The sequence below is a fragment of the Chamaea fasciata genome, unplaced genomic scaffold, assembly GCF_029207755.1.
Source record: "Chamaea fasciata isolate MVZ Bird 193981 ecotype frontalis unplaced genomic scaffold, bChaFas1.0.hap1 SCAF_30, whole genome shotgun sequence".
NCBI classification, from domain to species: Eukaryota; Metazoa; Chordata; class Aves; order Passeriformes; family Sylviidae; genus Chamaea; species Chamaea fasciata.
Genome location: NW_027094115.1, coordinates 4,700,718 through 4,720,093, shown reverse-complemented (window position 1 = coordinate 4,720,093; position 19,376 = coordinate 4,700,718). Strand labels below are relative to the sequence as shown.

The 19,376-nt window shown below is 55.1% G+C and overlaps 1 protein-coding gene across 4 annotated transcripts in view; it reads left to right on the top strand.

Moving 5' to 3' along the window:
• Positions 1-19,376, top strand: part of LOC136302807 (phosphatidylethanolamine-binding protein 4-like) — a 75,683-nt gene that overhangs the window by 28,618 nt on the left and 27,689 nt on the right. For all 4 annotated transcript variants that reach the window (XM_066206368.1, XM_066206370.1, XM_066206367.1 and 1 more), the window contains one exon: positions 9,772-9,870. In XM_066206368.1, the coding sequence (XP_066062465.1) occupies positions 9,772-9,870 (99 nt within the window). The remainder of the gene's footprint in view (positions 1-9,771; positions 9,871-19,376) is intronic.

Below are 19,376 nucleotides of genomic sequence, written 5' to 3'. Positions count from 1 at the left end.
CGCCTGACCCCGAAGCCGGAGAGGTCGCGGGGTCGCGGCGGGGGAGCAGAGGGGACCCGCGGCCGCTGATAAGGAGCTCGGGGCTCTCGGCGGTTTTGGGCAGCGCGGAAATGGCATTTCCAGTGAACTCAATCCCGCGGCGGGATCGCAGCGCCGAGATTCAATTACCGGCCCCGCCAGCGCCGTCCCTGGGGACTGGAGTGTCACCGTCACCCCCCGCCAGCGCTGCCGCCTCCCCGGGACCCCTCGGTGGCCTCGGGGGCGGCCGAGGGTCCCTGCGGAGGGATCGGGGCCGCCCAGGGGTCGGGGCGTGTTGGGGAATGGTCAATGAGCAGGGGGAGCAGGAGTTGTAGGAGTGGGAATTCATCCCGCTCTTCTCCCCGTGAGGAATCAGGAGGATTTTCTCTCGGAGCAGAGCTGGGGTTTGGTGGCTGTAGTGGGGTGAGGATTGTCCCCTGTCCCCCTCTCCACACAGGGCAGAGCCAGACAGCTCCACAGGGCCCTGTCCAGGTCTGGATGGTTTTAGGGATGATCCCAGTGGAGGAGAGGCTGGGGAGGAGCTGGGGAGGTTCCTCTGAGCCCCGTGTGCTACTGTGGGTCTCCTCACAAAGACCACGGGGACATCTGCTGGGACAGAGGCCACGTTCCTGTCAGGGGGTGTGCTCAGGTGACGCGGATCTCCCACAGCCAGGGTCTCTCCTTGTCCCCAAACCCTCCTCCCTCAGAATCACAGGATGGTGGAGATGGAAAAGGCCTCTGGGATCACTGAGTCCACCCTGTACCCAATCCCCACCTTGTCACTGAGTGTCACCTCCAGGAGTTCCTTGGACACCTCCAGGGATGGGGATCCAAACCTCCCTGGGCAGCTCCAAGGCCTGAGCACCCTTTCCATGGGGAAATTCCTGCTGCTGTCCACCCTGAGCCTCCCCTGGCCCAGCCCGAGGCCGTTCCCTCTCCTCCTGTCCCTGTTCCCTGGGAGAAGATCCCAAATCCCAGCTGCCCCCTCCTGGCAGGGAGTTGTGTAGAGCCACAAGGTCCCCCCTGAGCCTCCTTTTCTCCAGGCTGAGCCCCTTTCCCAGCTCCCTCAGGAATTCTCCAGCCCCTTTCCCAGCTCCCTCAGGAATTCTCCTGCCCCTTTCCCAGCTCCCTCAGCCTCTCCTGGGGTCCAGCCCCTTCCCCAGCTCCGTTTCTCCGTGGCCACTTTGGGCCACATGTGCCAGTTGTTTGGCACCATCCACATCCCCCATCCCAGCGGGAATCCAGGATTGCGGCAGTGGGATAATTCCACTTGTGCCAGAGCCTGTGAAAATGCTCTTTCTTTTCACAGAGCAGAATCTAATCCAGAAAAGAAGAAAACACTCATTATTTCATTTTCCCCAGTATTTTTGTGTGCTCATGGGATTTTAATGGTATTAATTATTATTGAATTTGCTCTTTGGCGATTTGTTTGTGCTGAGCTATTCTGGTGTTGGCGAGCCAGCAATGCTCAATCCTTTTTGCATCTCCATCCGTGCTGCCACCCTCCAGCCCTTCCTCCCAGGCATCCCTGCATTCCCCGTCCCATCCACCTTCCTTCCAGGTACTCATCCTGTCCCGCCCAAAGCATCTCCTCGTTGTCAACCTCCTCTTTTATTTGATGTTCTTTGTAATCTCTGGCTGCCAGACCCCAGCCGGGAAAATCCGGGCAAGGATCATCAGCCTGGAGTCACAACCTGGAGGAGCTGGTGCCTCCTGGGGTTCCTGGTTCTGGGGCATCCCTGTGCCCCATCCCTGGGGCCAGCATCCCTCTGTCTCCATGGAAACATCCCTCTGTTCCCTCTCAAGCATCCCTCCATCCCCATGTGAGGATCCCTAAATCCCCATCCCTTCATCCCTATGTGAGGATCCCTAAATCCCCATTCCTCCGTCTCCACTGAGCATCCTTCCACTCCCATCCCTCCATTCCCATCCCTCCATCTCCACGTGAGCTTCCCTCCATCCCCAATCCCCCCGTTTCTGTGTGAGCATCCTTTGAACCCACACAAAAAACTCCATCCCCATCTCTCCATTTCCATGTGCTCATCCCTGCACCCCATTTCAGCCTCTCTCCATCCCATTCCAGCCCCTCTCCATCCTATTCCAGCCTCTCTCCATCCCATTCCAGCCTCCCTCCATCCCATTCCAGCCCCTCTCCATCCCATTCCAGCCTCCCTCCATCCCATTCCAGCCCCTCTCCATCCTATTCCAGCCTCTCTCCATCCCATTCCACCTTCTCTCCATCCCATTCCAGCCTCTCTCCATCCCATTCCAGCCCCTCTCCATCCTATTCCAGCCTCTCTCCATCCCATTCCACCTTCTCTCCATCCCATTCCAGCCTCTCTCCATCCCATTCCAGCCCCTCTCCATCCTATTACAGCCTCTCTCCACTCCATTCCAGCCCCTCTCCACTCCATTCCTGCCCTTCTCCATCCCATTCCAGCCCCTCTCCATCCCATTCCAGCCTCTCTCCATCCCATTCCACCTTCTCTCCATCCCATTCCAGCCCCTCTCCACTCCATTCCTGCCCTTCTCCATCCCATTCCAGCCCCTCTCCATCCCATTCCAGCCCCTCTCCATCCCCATCCTCACATTTCCACGCCAGCCTCCCTCCATCCCCCTCCATCCCCGCCACTTCCCCAGATAATGAGAGCGAGTTTAAAAAACTTAAAGCCTCTTCGTGCCCGCGGTGAGTGACACAAATGGAGTTCATATTTAATCATCTGTTAACTCGTTGTCTATTATAGCTCTTTAATAGCACCAGAGATATTCTTAATGAAGCATGATTTAAGGTATTTACAGCTCTAGGACCGACAGACATCACTCACAGTGTGCAGGTAATGAGGCGTAAAACAGCTCTGGAAACCGTAAAAATGGGAGAGAGAGAGCGAGGAGGGAGAGAAAGCAGGCGAGGAGTTCGGAGCTGAATTGTTCCAGGGTTTGTTTTAAAATGTTTAGGCATTTAAAGTCATTTCAGCTTCGCCGAGGTGTCTGGTAGCACCGAGTTCAGCAATTCCCAGCGCTGAGAACCCCTGGCTTGCCAGGAGGGGTCTGACCCCCCGGTGCTCCCGAGCTGAGACACCTCAGGAATCACGGCAGGGAGCAGGGAAAAAGCTTTTGAGGGTCCCCAAGGATTTTGTGGGTGCACGGGAGCAAAGCCTGGGATTTCTGGGTGCGTTTTCCCCTTTGTTTTCCCACTTGGTGGCACAGCCACCTTTGCTCTCGGAGGGAACACCCGTGACCCTTCCCTTTGCCCGCCTGCAAATGCCACCCCTGTGCAACTCTTTTTCTTTTATTAATTTTTTTCCCCTCAGAAAAATAAAAAAAAAAAAATAAAAAAAAAAACCCACCAGGACCCAAGCCAAGTTTTGGAAAATAATTTGTGACGGAGGTGCCATTCTGCATCAAAATATTGTGTAGAAAATGTCAAATGTCACCAATCCATGTGTCCCCCCGCGTGACAGTAATTGGGCTGGACGGCTGCGCTCTGCCACCGCGGCCGCTCGCCGCCTCCTCCTCCTCCTCCTCCTCACACTCGGCTCGGGAAATGTGTCGCTTCCCGAGTCCATCCCGGCCGCCCTGCCCGCGGAGCGTGGCCGGCCGCGGTGTCCCCAGCCCGGGGACGCGGCGCTCATTAGGCTCGAGTGGCGATAAACAGCTCCCGGGGAAAAGGGGGGCAGCCGGAGCGGGCGGCTCTCGGCGCCTCCGTTCCCTCCTGCATTTGGGACACGAGGCCCCATTCCCCGTATTTCCCCCTTGAGGATTCAGGTGGAGTGTCCTGGATTTGGGACACGAGGCCCCGTTCCCCGTATTTCCCCCTTGAGGATTCAGGTGGAGGGTCCTGGATTTGGGACACACAGCCCCGTTCCCCGTGTTTCCCCCTTGAGGATTCAGGTGGAGTGTCCTGGATTTGGGACACAAGGCCCCGTTCCCCGTGTTTCCCCCTTGAGGATTCAGGTGGAGTGTCCTGGATTTGGGACACAAGGCCCCGTTCCCCGTGTTTCCCCCTTGAGGATTCAGGTGGAGGGTCCTGGATTTGGGACACACAGCCCTGTTCCCTGTGTTTCCCCCTTGAGGATTCAGGTGAAGTGTCCTGGATTTGGGACACACAGCCCCATTCCCCGTGTTTCCCCCTTGAGGATTCAGGTGGAGTGTCCTGGATTTGGGACACACAGCCCCGTTCCCTGTGTTTCCCCCTTGAGGATTCAGGTGGAGTGTCCTGGATTTGGGACACGAGGCCCCGTTCCCCGTGTTTCCCCCTTGAGGATTCAGGTGGAGTGTCCTGGATTTGGGACACGAGGCCCCGTTCCCCGTGTTTTCCCCTTGAGGATTCAGGTGGAGTGTCCTGGATTTGGGACACGAGGCCCCGTTCCCCGTATTTCCCCCTTGAGGATTTAGATGGAATCCTCTCGATTTGGGGAACCCGGAGCAGAACCACGGTGGGAGGTTTTTGATTGAGGAATCACAGCCTGTTGCTTCCCTCCCTTCCCCAAAGTCACCTGCATTTCCAGCACCGTGGACCCTTTGGAATATTTCTCCCACTTTCTGCCTGGTTGTGTTGGGCATGTAACACCCTCATTGCTGTTTCATTGCTGCTCGAATTCGCTAGGAGGGAAAGCAAAGTGTTCTTCTCGAGCAAACAACCCATTCCTTAAAGCATCCCAAGCCCTTAATCTGCGAACAGACCTTTACACACACCCTCCTTAAACCTTAAACCACCCTGGATGAATCAATCCTCATTAGGACATTAGGCTGCATAAATATTTGGCCGGTGAGGCGAGCCCCGAGGGAGAGCAGAGGGAAGGGGGAAGAGCTGCAGTTGGAAATTCAATGAAGTTCCCTTCGGCAGCGGGAGCCAGGCCTGGGAGAGTCGGGTCAAGCCTTCAGCCGGTGCCACTTGTCCCCTTGGGCAAGTCCTGCGGAGCAGGGTTAATTTTGCTGAGCTATTTTATTTTATTTTTATTTATTTTTTTTTTCCCCGTGGAAGTGACGAGGCGCAGGTGGAAAAGCAGGAGGTGAAAATCCTTCCCCAAGCCACAACACAAAACTCGGTGGCAAACAATTTCTTTGCCGCCGAGGAAGGAGCTGGAATTTCTTCTCTCTGGCGAGGCAGCAGCAGCAGAATTGCGAAGCCGGTGCCTGTTATAGAAACTTTTTAGTACTGGGGACAAGCCAAGAAAAAAGCCCAGATTGATCTCAAATCTCAGCTGGTGCTGGCGGCGCTTCCACCTCCGACTCCTTGCGCTGGTGGGACGCGAGCTGGACCCTCCAAGCATCCCTGAGGAGAGCTGGAATGATGTTTCCCAGCATTCTGGGGACTCTTCCCAACTCCCTGCCCAGCCAGGAGCTCCTGCCCCGCCCTGGAAGGTGGTTTTGGGGTAGATTGAGGTTTTGTGGTTTGTAGTTGAACAAACGCAGCTTTTCCCGGGCTGCATCCCCCGTCCCATCTCCAGTGGGACCAGCCTGGATCATGTCATGCCATGAAAATCCTTCAGAGCAGGATAATGCAGGCTGTGGCAGTGCCAGGCTGCAGCTCCCGGGGAGGTGAAAGGTTTTTTGGCTGAGAAACCGTCGCAGCCTGTCCGTGCCGTGATTTCCTTTGGCACCCGGGGAAATTCCTCAGGAGCTGTCAAGGCTGTGGGTGGCAACGGGGCAACTGGAAATTTCACCTCGTGCCTCGAGTGGAGAGGGGCTGGTGGAACATCCCGTGCTCCAGGTGGGAACGGATGAGGAACAGCTCTGAGGGCATGGGTGAGCAGGGAGGATCCAGATCGGATCCATCCAAACCTGATCATTCCCCGTGTTGGGAAGCAGGCACTGGGCTGGGCCCAGCTGGGGCTGGGCCCATCACCATTCCTTACTTTTGGGATGGAATTCCTACGGCAAAGCCGGGCACCAACCATCCCCCCCTTCACAGAATAAAGCGTGTTTTAATCCATTTTTCCCTCCATGCCCGGGATAAACCGACCTCATCGGGATGGACACACCAACACGGGACACCCCAGGGCTCATCCAGCTCCGTGCCCATTCCCAAACCGGGCACCCCTGGCAGGGCAGAGCTCCGAGGCCGCCCCGGCGCCGCCGAAAACGCCGGAGCGCTGCATGTGTGCCGCTTCCATGTGCGCTGGTTTCCAAGGAAACCGCTCGCTCTACATGTGTGTCGCTTTAACACCCTGTTTGCTTTCATTTGGATAAGTCTTTAATTCCTGTGGCAGCCCCGGCTCGGCGGGATCTGTTGAGCTCCGCGTGTATCCCTCAGCGCAACAAAATCCCCCTCTCTCCTGCCTCTTGGAAAAGTCTGGTGCCTGCTCGGAGCGACTTTCCTCTCTAAACCTGTGCCTAATTGGGGCAGCTAATGTGCTTTCTGCAGGAGTAACTGGATATTTCGCTGCTGCTGCTGCTGCTTCCCCTCTAGAAACAATTAGCAGGGAAAACAGGGAGTGCAGGGCTCTTGTCACCTGCCACCGGCTCTGCTGCTCCGGGTGGAGGAGCAGGGAAAGGACGCCCGTTCCCAGGGATGTGAGGGGCAAAGTCGGGCGGTGCAGGCGTGGATTTGAGTCCTGGGGAAGGCAGCAGCTCCTGTCAGTGGTTAAATGTCGATTTTTAAGTGTCCTGGGGTGAGGAAGCAGGGAAGGGTGGCCATGGAAAGGTGACCCAGTTGGTGTCACACATCAGCCTGGAGAAGGAAAAGGCTCCAGGGAGAGCTCGGAGCATCTTCCAGGGCCTAAAGGGGCTCCAGGAGAGCTGGAGAGGGACCGGGGACAAGGGATGGAGGGACAGGACACAGGGAATGGCTTCCCACTGCCACAGGGCGGGGATGGATGGGATATTGGGAAGGAATTCCTGGCTGGGATGGAATTCCCAGAGGAGCTGTGGCTGCCCCTGGATCCCTGGCAGTGCCCGAGGCCAGGTTGGAGCAGGCTGGGACAGTGGGAGGTGTCCCTGCCCAGGGGATGGAATTGGATGGGATTTAAGGTCTCCTCCCACCCAGCCCATTCCATGACACCGATAGGACACGCTGGGTCCTGTGCTCCAGCAGCTCCTCCGTGGCCTGGGCTGAGCAGGAGCGAGCGACAAAAGCTTTGGGGGTGTTTTTCCCCCCCCGAATCTTCATCCTCAGCAACCCAAAGCGGCTTTTTCTTCCCTCTCCCCCCTTCCTGCCATCCCTTAGCACAGCAAGATGCCGCCTGTTCTCGTGCACCGGCGGAATTTTCTGATCTAAAGCCACTTTCCTCCTCTCCCAAAATCCCTGGGGCTGCTGGTTCACGCTTGTAAAGCTGAGCGGCTCCCGTGTCACTCGGGGCTGGCTCCCGTCTGCAGCCCTGACAGCAGCTAATGCTGTTAGCCTGTGTCGAGGAGGGATTTCAGCATTAAAACCCCCCCAGATCACCACACTGGGGCCGCTCTGCTGCTCGCAAGCAGTTCAAAAACATCTCCTCCATCGTTTGGGGCGCCTGGCGCGGCCCAGGGACGTCGCACGGGGGTTTTTGGAGTGGCTTTGGGGGGCTGCTGCAGCCTGGGGAGCAGCGCAGGACGAGCAGCCGGGATTAACTCGGCTCCGGGAGGGCTTTGCTATCTTTAGGTGGAAGGTGAGGGATTGCGGCTCTTAGGGTGGCCGGCAGGTGAGGAGAGAGAAAAATCCCCCAGCTCAGGGCGCTGACCCCAGCTCCTGTCCCGTCCCCACCGGGGTCTGGCCCCGCCGGCCCCCGGCCGCGTGCGCCGTCACCTTTCTAGGCCACAATCTGTCCCCAATTCCGAGCCTGCTGTTAGCTTCACTTGCACTCTATTCTCGTGTTTGCTGTTATTTTTTAACACTTTTTTTTTTTTTCCTCCCCATTTTTTTTTTCCTTTTTATTTTATTTTTTTTATAATTTTTTTTTTATTTTTTTTTATTTTTTTTTTTTGCATAAAAGCACTATCCTCTCCCCAGAGCCTGCCTGGAGCGAAGGCATGGTCTGTACAACTGCAATTATTTCGAAGAACAGATGGAGTGAGGAGCAGAAAGTCTGTTAATAGTAATAGAAATGCTACATGTTAACCTGGACAGCACACGATGACAGTCCCATGACTACACGTTCTGTTCCCACCAGCTGGGCTCCGAGCGGAGCCGAGAGATTCAGAAACGCCGAGCTCGGCTCCGCACCCTCCCCAAAGTTAGAGCTCAAATTCCTTCACACTTCCAGCGTAGGGTTTTTTGGGTTGTCGGGCTTCTTCTCCCCCTCCCCTCCTCCTCCTCCTCCTCCTCCTTCTCCTCCTCCTCCTCCTCCTCCTTCCTATTAAACACTGATTTCGGCGCTGTTAAGGAATTTTGCTGCTTCTTCCCTCTTTTTTTTTTTTAATTTTTTTTTTTTTCAGCCGGCTGCAGCTGGGAGCGCAGTGGGGAGGAGGGTGGTGGAGGCTCAGCCTCGGGGTCCTGACCTTCAGCCTCACGTGGTGACGCCAGCACGGCCCCTTTCCCACGCTCACATCTGCAGGGGTCGATGTCATAATTCCCCCACCCTGGATGATGCCAGGCCGGGATTTAGGGAGCAGGGCAGCGGGCGCGCTCCCGGGCAGGGCGGTTTGGGATTTTCTCCTCAACTGTTGCAAGCTGTCGGCTTAGAGGGGTTGAAATCCGCGTTTTCTGGTGAAAAATGGTGCTCCCCGTGGAGGTGGGGTCTTCAGGAGGTTTATGAGACGTGTGGGATGCCGAGGGAAAGGGGGCACAGGGGGTTTTTGGCTTATGGCAACACCCCAGGGTGGGTTTTGCCTCTTTACCCCAACCAGAGGTTGGGAAAGGGAGCGAAAATATTGAGTCAGCCCCAAAAAGATTTGCACCTCACTGTGCAAATCCCTGCCCGGTTTCACAAGAGGCCAAGGGACGCAGCCACAGAGCTCCAGCTAATTCCAGTGGGAATTGCAGGGCTTAATTCCAGTTGGGAATTGCAGGGCTGAATCCCAGGGCTGTTTGTGAAAGCCCAGCCCCCGGGGCAGCTGGAGAGGAGTGTGGCACCGCTGGCTGGCGCCCTGACAGACGCACCTGGAGGTTTTATTCGGATATAGATCCCTTAATCCGGGTGCTTGCGGGATAATCCGGTGCCTGAGGTCCTGCCAAATCCCTGGAGATCAGCAGGTTTTCCCTCCACAGCCTCCTCCAGAGGTCACTCCCAACCCAGCTCCATCCCCAGGGGACCAAAATATCCACGTGGGCTCCATGCTGGTGGCACCTTTGGGTGCAGGGCGCCCTCAGTGGGGACCTGGGGTGGGCTGTGAGGGTTTCCTGGGGTTAAACCAGTGTCCTCCATAAATCCCAGCCTCTCTTTGCCCAATCCCATCACCCAGGAGTGATACCTGACCACCGGGTGTTCCTTGTTGCAGCATCTTTTCGTTGTTTTGGGATGTTTGGGGCAGAGTTTGGCTCCTCACAGCCACCCCCAGGGAGGATGGATTCCCCAGCTTGTCCCCAGCCACGCCTGGATCCCAAAAATATGGGAAAAAATCCTGCACCTCGGTGGGACGTGGCAAGAGGACGGCTGGAAGCAGAGGGAATTCTCCTTGGAGAATTTTCTTTGGAGGAGGCAGAACCCACATTTTTCCTCTGGAAAGATCTGGAATTAAACCAAACCAATTGTGGCCTCTCCTGGCTCCCGTTCCTCGCTCATCTCTGGGGTGATACCACCAGAGTGCACGTGCTGGGAAAGAGTGGAAAAATACGGATTTTGGGGGTTCCTGCCGTCACCCCAAACCCACAACATCCCCCCTCTCCTCTCTTTGCAGAACAAGAAATACGTCCTGGTGATGGTGGACCCCGACTCTCCCAACAGATCCAGCCCCAAGCACCGCTTCTGGAGGCACTGGCTGGTCACTGACATCCTGGTGAGTCCGTGGGGGTCATTCCCAAGCATCAGGGGAGGGCTGGAATCCCATGGGATTCAAACTCCTCCTGGTGAAATCCCGGAGGGAGGCCGAGCGTTTGCCAGAGAAATGTAAATGGCGCTGGGCGTGTAGGTAGGGAAGTGCTTCCTCAGGCTATAAAGAGCCAGGCTGGTCCAAAAATATTGCTGCTTGGGTTTTTTGGGTGGTTTTTTTTTTTTTCCCCCTCCTTCTCCTAAGGAAATGCTGGAAGGAAAAAAAAAAACAACCCAAAAAACACTTTGCCAACTCCCCACCACCGGTTTTCTCCGCGGAGACAACGCGTCCTTCCAAACAGCTCCTGCTGCCGGTCGGGTTTTGTGGTTAAAAAAAGTGGGTTTGGTGGAAATCTCAATTCCTTCTCTAGGTTTTGATTTTTTTTTTTTTAAATTAAAAATGGTTTGAGTTCAGTGAGAAAAACAAGGAGGAAAATGAGTTTGGGGTGAATTTTGTGGCGCTCTGTGTCCATGGGATGAGTCCTTCCCCCCGTCCCGGTGTGTCGTGGCTTCGTTCCTAGGAATATTTTGGAAAAGCAGTTTGTTCCCCTCCCGCTTGTTTTTATGTCTTCAAAAAACAACGAGATGTTGCAGCCCTAAATCAATCTAACTGATAATCTGGGTACTAAAGCCTAATTAAGATATCAATTAATTTGCAGCGTGCATTTAACAAGAAATATCGCGTCGTTCTCCTCTATTATTCTCTGAAATTACTGCTGAGGGCTCTTTGTACAGCTACCTTAATTAGACTTTTTATTGTTAATGGGCATATTAAGCAAATTAAAACGGGATATTAATACTTACCATGGATTCCATAATTGGCTGAAAAATAGGAAGCATCGGGAATAATTGCGGGAATTTGTGTACAGGACTTGGGTTGTTTTTTGGTTTTTTTGGTGTTGTTTTTTTTTTTTGCCGTGTTGTTTTGTGTTTTTATCCTTCACAGAAACCCCTTCTGCATTTCTAACAACAGGGTCCTGAAAGTCTCTCATTAATTTTAATATTTACCAAGCGCAAAGGAGCCCAAGCTCCTGTGCTTCCTTCTGTACACAGATCCTTCGGAGCCGTTCCCTCTTGCTAATTATTGTGGGTTTCCCTTTTTTTTTTTTTTTTTTTTTTTGGGAGTATAAAACCCTTTAAGCAAAGAAGGGAAATGTGGGATTCAAACCTCCAGCACGAATGGAAGGTGAGATATTTTTTTCCCCCCCTGGCGTTTGGGTGATGCCGGTTGTGATCTCTAAGGTCAAAAATTCTGTGTGAGGCCATGAAAGAGGGCGGGGGGGAAAAAAGGAGATTTTTGGGAAGGAAGGTAAAGGGTTTTCCCTATCTGCCAGGGATGGGGCTGATCCCAGCCCCAACAATTCCTTAAGCTTTCTTATCACGAGATAAATACATTTATAAATATAAACACACATCTCCGAGCGGGGATTTGGCCTCGATGCTCTTGATGGTCCCTTCCAACGTGAGATATTGCACTGATTCCATGCAATATTCTATATAAAACCTATATATTGATATGATCCCTATAATGATGGGATAAATATATCCCCTCTATCTCCCGTGGGTGTGTGTGTATGTATCTCTCCTCTACACACACAGGGACGCGGATAAACCCCCCCAAATCCCACAATAAACCACCAAAAAAAAAAAAAAATCATCCCCATCCCGCGAGGACACCGGGGCAAAACCACCTCAGCTCCATGCCCGTGGCTGGGGGTGCAGTGGGGGGGTCCTGGCGCGTCCTGCCGGGGCTGCAGGCGGAGTTTTCCCAATCCCCCAGCCCCAAAGCCGAGTGCGGAGCCGGCGGGCTCAGCCACATGGTGTCTCGTTGAGATGCAGATCCCTTTGGGGGGGAAATGGAAGTCTTGGCTCCGAGGAGCTTCAGCTGACAGCCTTATTTGCACACTGGCTCTAAAATAACCGTGTAGGCTTTACATGACACCTTCTGTTGCTTTGGTGCAGAGAGGGGCTTGCAAGTGCCTTTCTCCGGGAGGGACGGGGCGGCCGGTGCCGTGCCGGGGGGCTGCCGGAGCCCCCGCGCCCGCCGGTGCCCTGGTGTCACCCCAGCGTCACCCAGTGTCACCCCAGCACCGAGCCAGTGTCACCCCGGTATTGCCCAGTGTCACCCCAGCGTCACCCAGTGTCACCCCAGTATTGCCCAGTGTCACCCCAGCGTCACCCAGTGTCACCCAAGTATCGCTCAGCGTCACCCCAGTATTGCCCAGTGTCACCCTAGCACTGAGCTGGTGTCACCCCAGTGTCACCCAGTGTCACCCCAGCGTCACCCAGTGTCACCCCAGTGTCACCCCAGCGTCACCCAGTGTCACCCCAGCACCGAGCCAGTGACACCCCAGTATTGCCCAGTGTCACCCTAGCACTGAGCTGGTGTCACCCCAGTGTCACCCAGTGTCACCCCTGTATCACCCAGTGTCACCTCAGTGTCGTCCAGTGTCACCCCAGTATCACCCAGCACCACCTGGGTATTGCGCTGCCTTTGCCCCAGCATCCCCCAGGAATCCCTTGGGTATCCCCCTGGCATCCCCTCATCATCATCATCATCACACGGGTGTCACTCTGGCATCCCCCCAGCATCCTTTGGGTATTGCCATGGCATCCCTGCAGCATCCTCCCAATATCTCTTGGGGTATCACCCCAGCATCCCCTGGGTACCACCCAAGCATCCCTGGGGTATCACCAAGTAATCCCTTGGGGTATCACCCTGGCATCCCTGGGGTATCACTCCGGCATCCCTGGGGTCACCCTGACATCTCTGGGGTACCACCCCAGCATCCCCCCAGCATCACCCAGTGTCCCCTGGGTATCACCCCAGCATCCCTGGGGTATCAGCCCCACATCCCTTGGGGTATCACCCCGTAATCCCTTGGGGTATCACCCCGGCATCCCTGGGGTATCACTCTGGCATTCCCCCAGCTTCCCCCCTGCATCCCCTGGGTACCTACCACCCCAGCATCCCTGGGGTCACCCTGACATCTCTGGGGTACCACCCCAGCATCCCTCCAGCATCACCCAGTATCCCCTGGGTATCACCCCAGCATCCCTGGAGTATCAGCCCCGCATCCCTTGGGGTATCACCCTGGCATCCTTTTGATATCACCCCAGCATCCTCGGGGTCCCCACCCCGGCACCCCCTGGGTACCACCCCGGCTTCCCCCCGGCATCACTTGTATGTCACCCCGGCATCCCTCCGGCATCACCCAGGCTTTTGCCATCCCCCAGTTTGGAGGGAAGCAGCTCCAGCAGCACTAAATGCCACTCCTGGGTGCTGCAGTACTTTGGCACGCCACCAGCTTTGGGGTTTGGCTGGGGATTTGCTCTCCCAGGTGGGTTTTGGGGATGGAACATCCCATCCCCTGGGCGCCGCTCGCCGTTCCTTATCAGCCGCTGCTCCGTCGCCGCTCCGATTGTCAAACACGAGAGATGCTTTCACTCCTGTTCAAAATAATTTAAATAAAAATGTTGCTACAAAGTGGAATAATATCTTTTGATGAATGTTTTTAAAGCCCTTTAGGTTTTCATGGTAATTTGCAGTGTAAAATTATTTAGAGATAAGAGCCAAATTAGCTCTTATAGGCGGAGGTCGATATGTCCCGTTATCCATGGAAGCAGTGTTTAAATATAATCAGCCTTTACTCTAATGCAGCATAATTGTTCATTTGAAATAGCTTTTTTTTTTCCTCCCTTTTTTTTTTTTTTTTTACTCCATTCAATGAGTCATTAAAATATTCAAAGGATAATGCAGTGAATTGGAAATGAATTTATCACATTATCCTGTGCATACTGTAGAGCATCAGGTAACCAGGCAGAGTCGGGACCGGTTTACAGCGAATCCCCGGTAAACACGGTTTTCCATTTTGTATTCAGTGGGGAAAGAAAAAGAAGGGAGAAAATACTGCCCTTCAAATGGAAAGCTTTCCTTCTTTATTCCCCCTCCTCGGGGAGGAGGAAGGGGGAGGGCGAGAGCAGCGAATTTGTACTCCACTAAAGCCTCACCGCTTTAACTTTATTTTTATCAAAATATGTTTGTAACAGAAAAGTCGTTATGGAAACGGGTTTCTGCCAGCCGGGAGAAATCCTGCGCCAGGCTGGAACCGAGCGGGACCCGCCGGGCGCTGCTGGCACCGCCTGGATCAGCCACCAACCCCATCGCAGGGCAGGGAAACTGAGGCACGGAGCTGCCACAGCCGTCCCTGGGGTGGGATATGGGAATTGCATCCAATATTTTTGGAGCAGAGCCATTCCCACCCGTCGCCCAGCCTGGCATTCCCCACGCTGAGGGCGCAGCTCCCGCTGCTCCAACCCCTCCCATGGCTCTGTAGGGCGGAGTGGGGATCCCATAGACGGGGATTGGGGCCTTTGGGTGCCGAGGGACGGTGGCACCGCCGTCCCCAGAGGCGCTGGCAGCACCGCTGGCCGTCCCCGCGGTGACTCGGGGCCGCGTTTGTCACCGCGCGCGGCGTCGCCGCTGATAAACAGGCTCCGGGTTGCAAGTGTCACCATAGAAACAGGTGCTGTCTTAAGCAAACAAGGGCTTTATTAACCTTAAAAATTATGGGGTTTTTGCACGAGGGAAGGATGGAAATGGAGCTGGAGGGCACGGGCTGCTCACCTGTGCCCGTGGCCCTGTCCCCTGGCCCTGTCCCTGTCCCAAAGGGACGTGTGCTCTGCAGGAAACTTTTCCCCTGTAGCACGTGGAACGCGGCTCCAGCTGATCCAGAACGCTTGGATTTATCAGAAATCAGAGAGACCAGCTGTTAATTGCTGGCTGCTGTCGTTCCTGCTCCTCGGCTGCTGGGTGAAGAGTTGTAGGGACACCTTGGGGACACTTTTGCTGAGGATTCGTGATCCAGGTGTGTTCATCATTCCAGCAGGAGAAAAAAGTCAGGGCAAGGAACGATTTTTAATCATTAATTGACGCTAGGGGGGTTAAATATCAGCTTTTGGGTACCCTGCAGACAGTGGGGTTCCGTAATTTGGGAGCCGCCAGAGGTGCTGGGGCAGCTTTCCTTGCCCGTGCCATGCAGCATCCATGATTCCCATGGATCCTGGAATTGTGGGACCGCTGATCCGCGCCTCTCCAGGGGGGAGAAGGGGCAGATGTAGGAGTTGGTGCCCTGCTATTGTTCCTCCTCGCTGGAGCCCTCTCGACTCGGCATTTTGGTGATGAAACCGAGGGTTTGAAAGGGAAAGAACAGAGGGAAATGTTGGTTTAATTGATGACTTGGCTCCTCGGAATACTCAGTTCCCTGGTGTGAGTTTCTGTCGCTGCTCGTTAATGAAGCCTTTATTAATAAAAGAAATTTTAAAAAAAAAAAAAAAGGAAAAAAACTAAAATAAGTAAAGAGGCTGCAGCTCAGGGGGAAGTTTTCTTTGCACTCCGAGCTCCTGTGGAAGGAATTCTTCCCTGTGAAGGTGGTGAGGGCCTGGGATGGATTTCCCAGAGAAGCTGTGGCTGCCCTTGGATCCCTGGAAGTGCCCAAGGCCCAGCTGGACAGGGTTTGGAGTAAACTGGGACAGCGGAAAATGTCCCTGGGTGGAACTGGGTGAGATTTCAGGTCCCTTCCCACCCAAACCACTCTTCATTCCATGAATTTCTCATCCCGACAAAGGTTTGGGATGAGATTCTGTGCCTGGAAGGAGGTTGTGGACTGGTGGGGATCAGTTTCTTCAGGACAGAAGTTGTGCCAGGAGAGGTTTAGGTCAGATATTGGGAAGATTTCTTCCAGCCCGGGGCAGTGCTGGGATCGCTGTCCCAGCAGGGATTACAAAGCCATGTGGATGTGGCACTTGGGGACGTGGTTTGGTGCTGGCCCTGCCAGTGCTGGGGGGCTGGTTGGACTGGACAATCTTAGAGGGTTTTTCCAACCCAAACAATTCCATTATTCCGTGATTCCATCGATCCTGGGGCTCTCTGTCCAGAGGGAAGTTGTGTCCTGAGATGCCGAGGGTTGATCCCACCGCAGCATCCCTGCAAATCCCGGCATTTCCCACCCTGGAGCACTCCCTGCTCGGCTCTGTGCTCACCTGGAGTGTAATTAACGCTCCCAGGTAATTGCATTCCCAAAGCCCCGGGAGAGAGCTGACACTGAGCAATTCCCGCTGGGACAGCAGGAGCTGTAAGCACCCGAAGCTGGAAGCACGAGACCGGTGACGGCTCTGCTGAATTTTGGGAATGGCCATCCCACAGCCGGGATGCAGCAGGGACAGGGAGGATGGAGAGCGTTGCTTGCACCCTTTGGGGAGCAGGAAAAAGGGGGAAAGCATCCCAAAAATCCCCCTTCCTCCTGGCAGGGAGGGCAGGGCTGGCCTGGGACACGCAGCCACGGCTTCACCCCCCCCCGGCTCATCCCTCGGGAATGCTGCTCCCTCCTCCCAGGGGCACCGGGAGCTGCGGGATGCCGGGCTCGGCACAGCGGTGGTTATAGGATTATCATCGTGGATCCGTGATGAACACAGTGGTTGTGAGAGCTCGGAGAAGCTCTCGGGGCTGCTCGGATTTATCCACACCCCAGCCTGGTCCCGTGGCTGATCCCGGCCCTGCCGTTCCCTGGGGATGAATTCAGGGTGAAGCCGCAGCGCTGCAGGGTTCAGCACCCAGAAACCCGCCAGGTTTTGGGGTTGTTTGGGATTTTTTACCACACTGGCCAGAAGTTGCTCTCTCTGCTCCGTGTCCACAGCAAGGATCGTTATCCAGATGGGAATTCAGGGGTTGGTTTTTTTTTTTTCCCCCTCGATGCATCTGTTTCATTTAACATGCAGAGGCTACTAATTTGTCACAATTCAATAAAGCCGAGGTTACAAACACTCTGGCTGCTGTTTATTTAAACGATGGTTTGTTAATTAGCTCCTCTTAACGAGGAGAGAATAAATCAGATAAAACCTACAAAAAAAAAAAAAAAAAAAAAAAAAAAAAAAAAAAAAAAAAGGGTAGGGAGGTATTTCGCAGTTTCGTTTTGTTTTCCAGCTGAGGTATTCCTGGCAGCCAAGATCCCAATTCCATCCCGAGCTGCTTCCCTGTGCGGGTACAAGTGTGTGAGGAGCATCGTGGCCCTGGGATGATGCTCTGCCTCGTGGCATTTCGCTCAACAGGGCTCCAAAAAGAACTTTTCCGGTTCTTTTCTGGCTCTTTTCTGGCTCTTTTCTGGCTTTTTTCCTGCTGTTGGGCTCTGTCCCTCCAGCGTGGTCACGGTGGGAGGTGACCCTCTGGCTTTTCAGTTTAACCTGAGGAAGTTTGGGACGGAAACAGAGATCAGACGCTGAATAAAGTTGTGCTGGTGCAATCGGGAGTTGAGGGAAGGTTTATCCATCATCATCAGCCAGCGCCCGGCTCCGATCCCATCGCTGGCCCCGTGGGGAGCACTCGGCTCCTGTCACCAACCCATCCCGCCACCACGGGACTATTTCACTTACAGCCCATAAAACCTGTCGGCGGATGGGATTTCTCACAAACTCTCCCCTGTGTCCCCTCTCTGGGGACACTCACGGGCATCCAGGGACCTCAGGAGCATCCCGGTGGCCGAAGGAGAGCGCCGGGAGCCGGGCGTACCTTGCGGAAGAGACACCGATCAATGATTAATCGGGCATGTGTGGTTTGTGTGGGAGCGATTTGTGTTGGAGGAGGGAACTCCTACAGCACCCCGGTCATGAATCATTTGAAGAGCAAATTTGTGCAGTTACCAAGGGAACGGAAGAAAGGAAGGGACTTCCCTTTGCCGAAATGACTCGCGCTCTGATGCGGCTGAGAAAATCGCTCCAAAAAAAAAAAAAAAAAAAAAAAAAAAAAAGGGAAAGGGAAAGAAAAAAAAAAAAAAAGAGTCGAAGCTGTGACTAAGCAGCAGAAGTTATGTAAAGTGCTCGCTGGGAAGTGCAGGGGAGGGACAGCACATCCTGCTGCTGCCCACGGCGGTGGCGGGGGGCGGCCGCCGGCCCCCTTCTCGCCTCCCCGGGGAGCGGGGGCGAAGCCGCCGGCTGGGCCGGGCCCGCTCCCGCCTCTTGCCCCGGCTCAGGCAGCCGCTGGCAAAGGTTGGGGAAGAGCCTCGGTGTCCCTGCAGAGCGGGGCGGTGTCACCGCCACGCGTGTGCCACCCCTCGGTGTCACCCCGGGGAGTTGGTGCCGCGGGAGTTGTCCTGCCTCCGGGCAAGGGGAGGCAGTTTTGGGCGTGCTTGGGGTCCCTCATCCCGATGGGTGCGTGGAGCTGGGATTTTCCGCAGGGAACGGGAGGATGTGGGAAATGATGTTCGCCTGGGGCTCATGGTGATGACCTCGCGGTGGCCAAGTTGTCACGTCTCTGTCAGGAGTGGAGCCGTGGCCGAGATCCTCTGCTCCGCTCCCCGGGGCGAGGGCCAGATCCTCATTTTGGGGCTCAGCGTCCAAATTTAATACAGCTCGCCCAAATTTGGGGACGCTCATCCAAAGGGCACCGAAGCACCAACCTCCCCTCCGTGGCAGGGGATGCGCGGGGCAACTGGAAACGCCAGGAATTTGGGTTTCCCTAGGAAAAAAAAAAAAAAAAAAAAAAAGTTCCCCTGGGGCTGTGCAAGGCAGAGCAGCAAAGGCTGCGGCAGCAGCGAGATCCGCAGCAGCAGCGGCGGCATCGCCGGAAAGATGCTTGGGATCTTTCCAACTTCCGCCCGGGAGCCCCCGAGCCCGGCGGGGAGCCGCAATCTCTCCCGAAAAGGGAATGCAGAGGCAGCTGCACGGTGAAGGAAAACCCTCTGCCTGCCCTCCCCTCGGTGCCACAGACACCCGGTGTCTGAGCGATTAGTCACCGCCGAGGCTTCCCTCCTCCACAGCAGAGCCTGTCCCCCCACACAGGGAGCCAGCGGAATGCTTAATTGGAGTTCCTCACACCTACCCGGGGGTAGCCTGAAACGAAGTGACAGCGCCGAGCAAAAGCGCTGGAGTCAGACCCCGGGAGCTGCGGGTTGCTATGGAGTCCCCGGGTTGGGATTTTAGGAGGAAAGGGAAGGGAAGGATGGGTACAGGTGGTGGTGGTCCCGGCGGCTGAGCTGCCCAGGGTGGTCCCCAGTGGGATGGGGGAAGGGGCAGGGTTGGTCCCTGAGGGGTTTCTGCTCCTTGGTGGGATGCTCGGCTCCTAAAAGGTGTTTAGTGCCCCGTAAAACTGTCAGGATTTGGGATGGATGAGAAACTCCATAAGGCTTCTGGATCCTGGGGATGGCAGGGGAAGGGAAGCTCATCCTTGAATCCTGTGTAGGGCAGGGGAAGCTCATCCCTGAATCCTGTGTAGGGCAGGGAAGCTCATCCCTAATCCCATATGTGGGAAGGGGAAAGAAAAACTCACTCCTTCACTCTGCAGTCTGGGAATGGGTTAGGGAAGCTCATGCCTGCATCCCATGAGTGGAGAAGGGTAGGAAAGCTCCTCTCTGCCTTCCCTGCATGAGGAAAAGGATAGGAAAGCTGATCCCTGGTAGGAAAACTCCTTCCTTCACTCTGCAA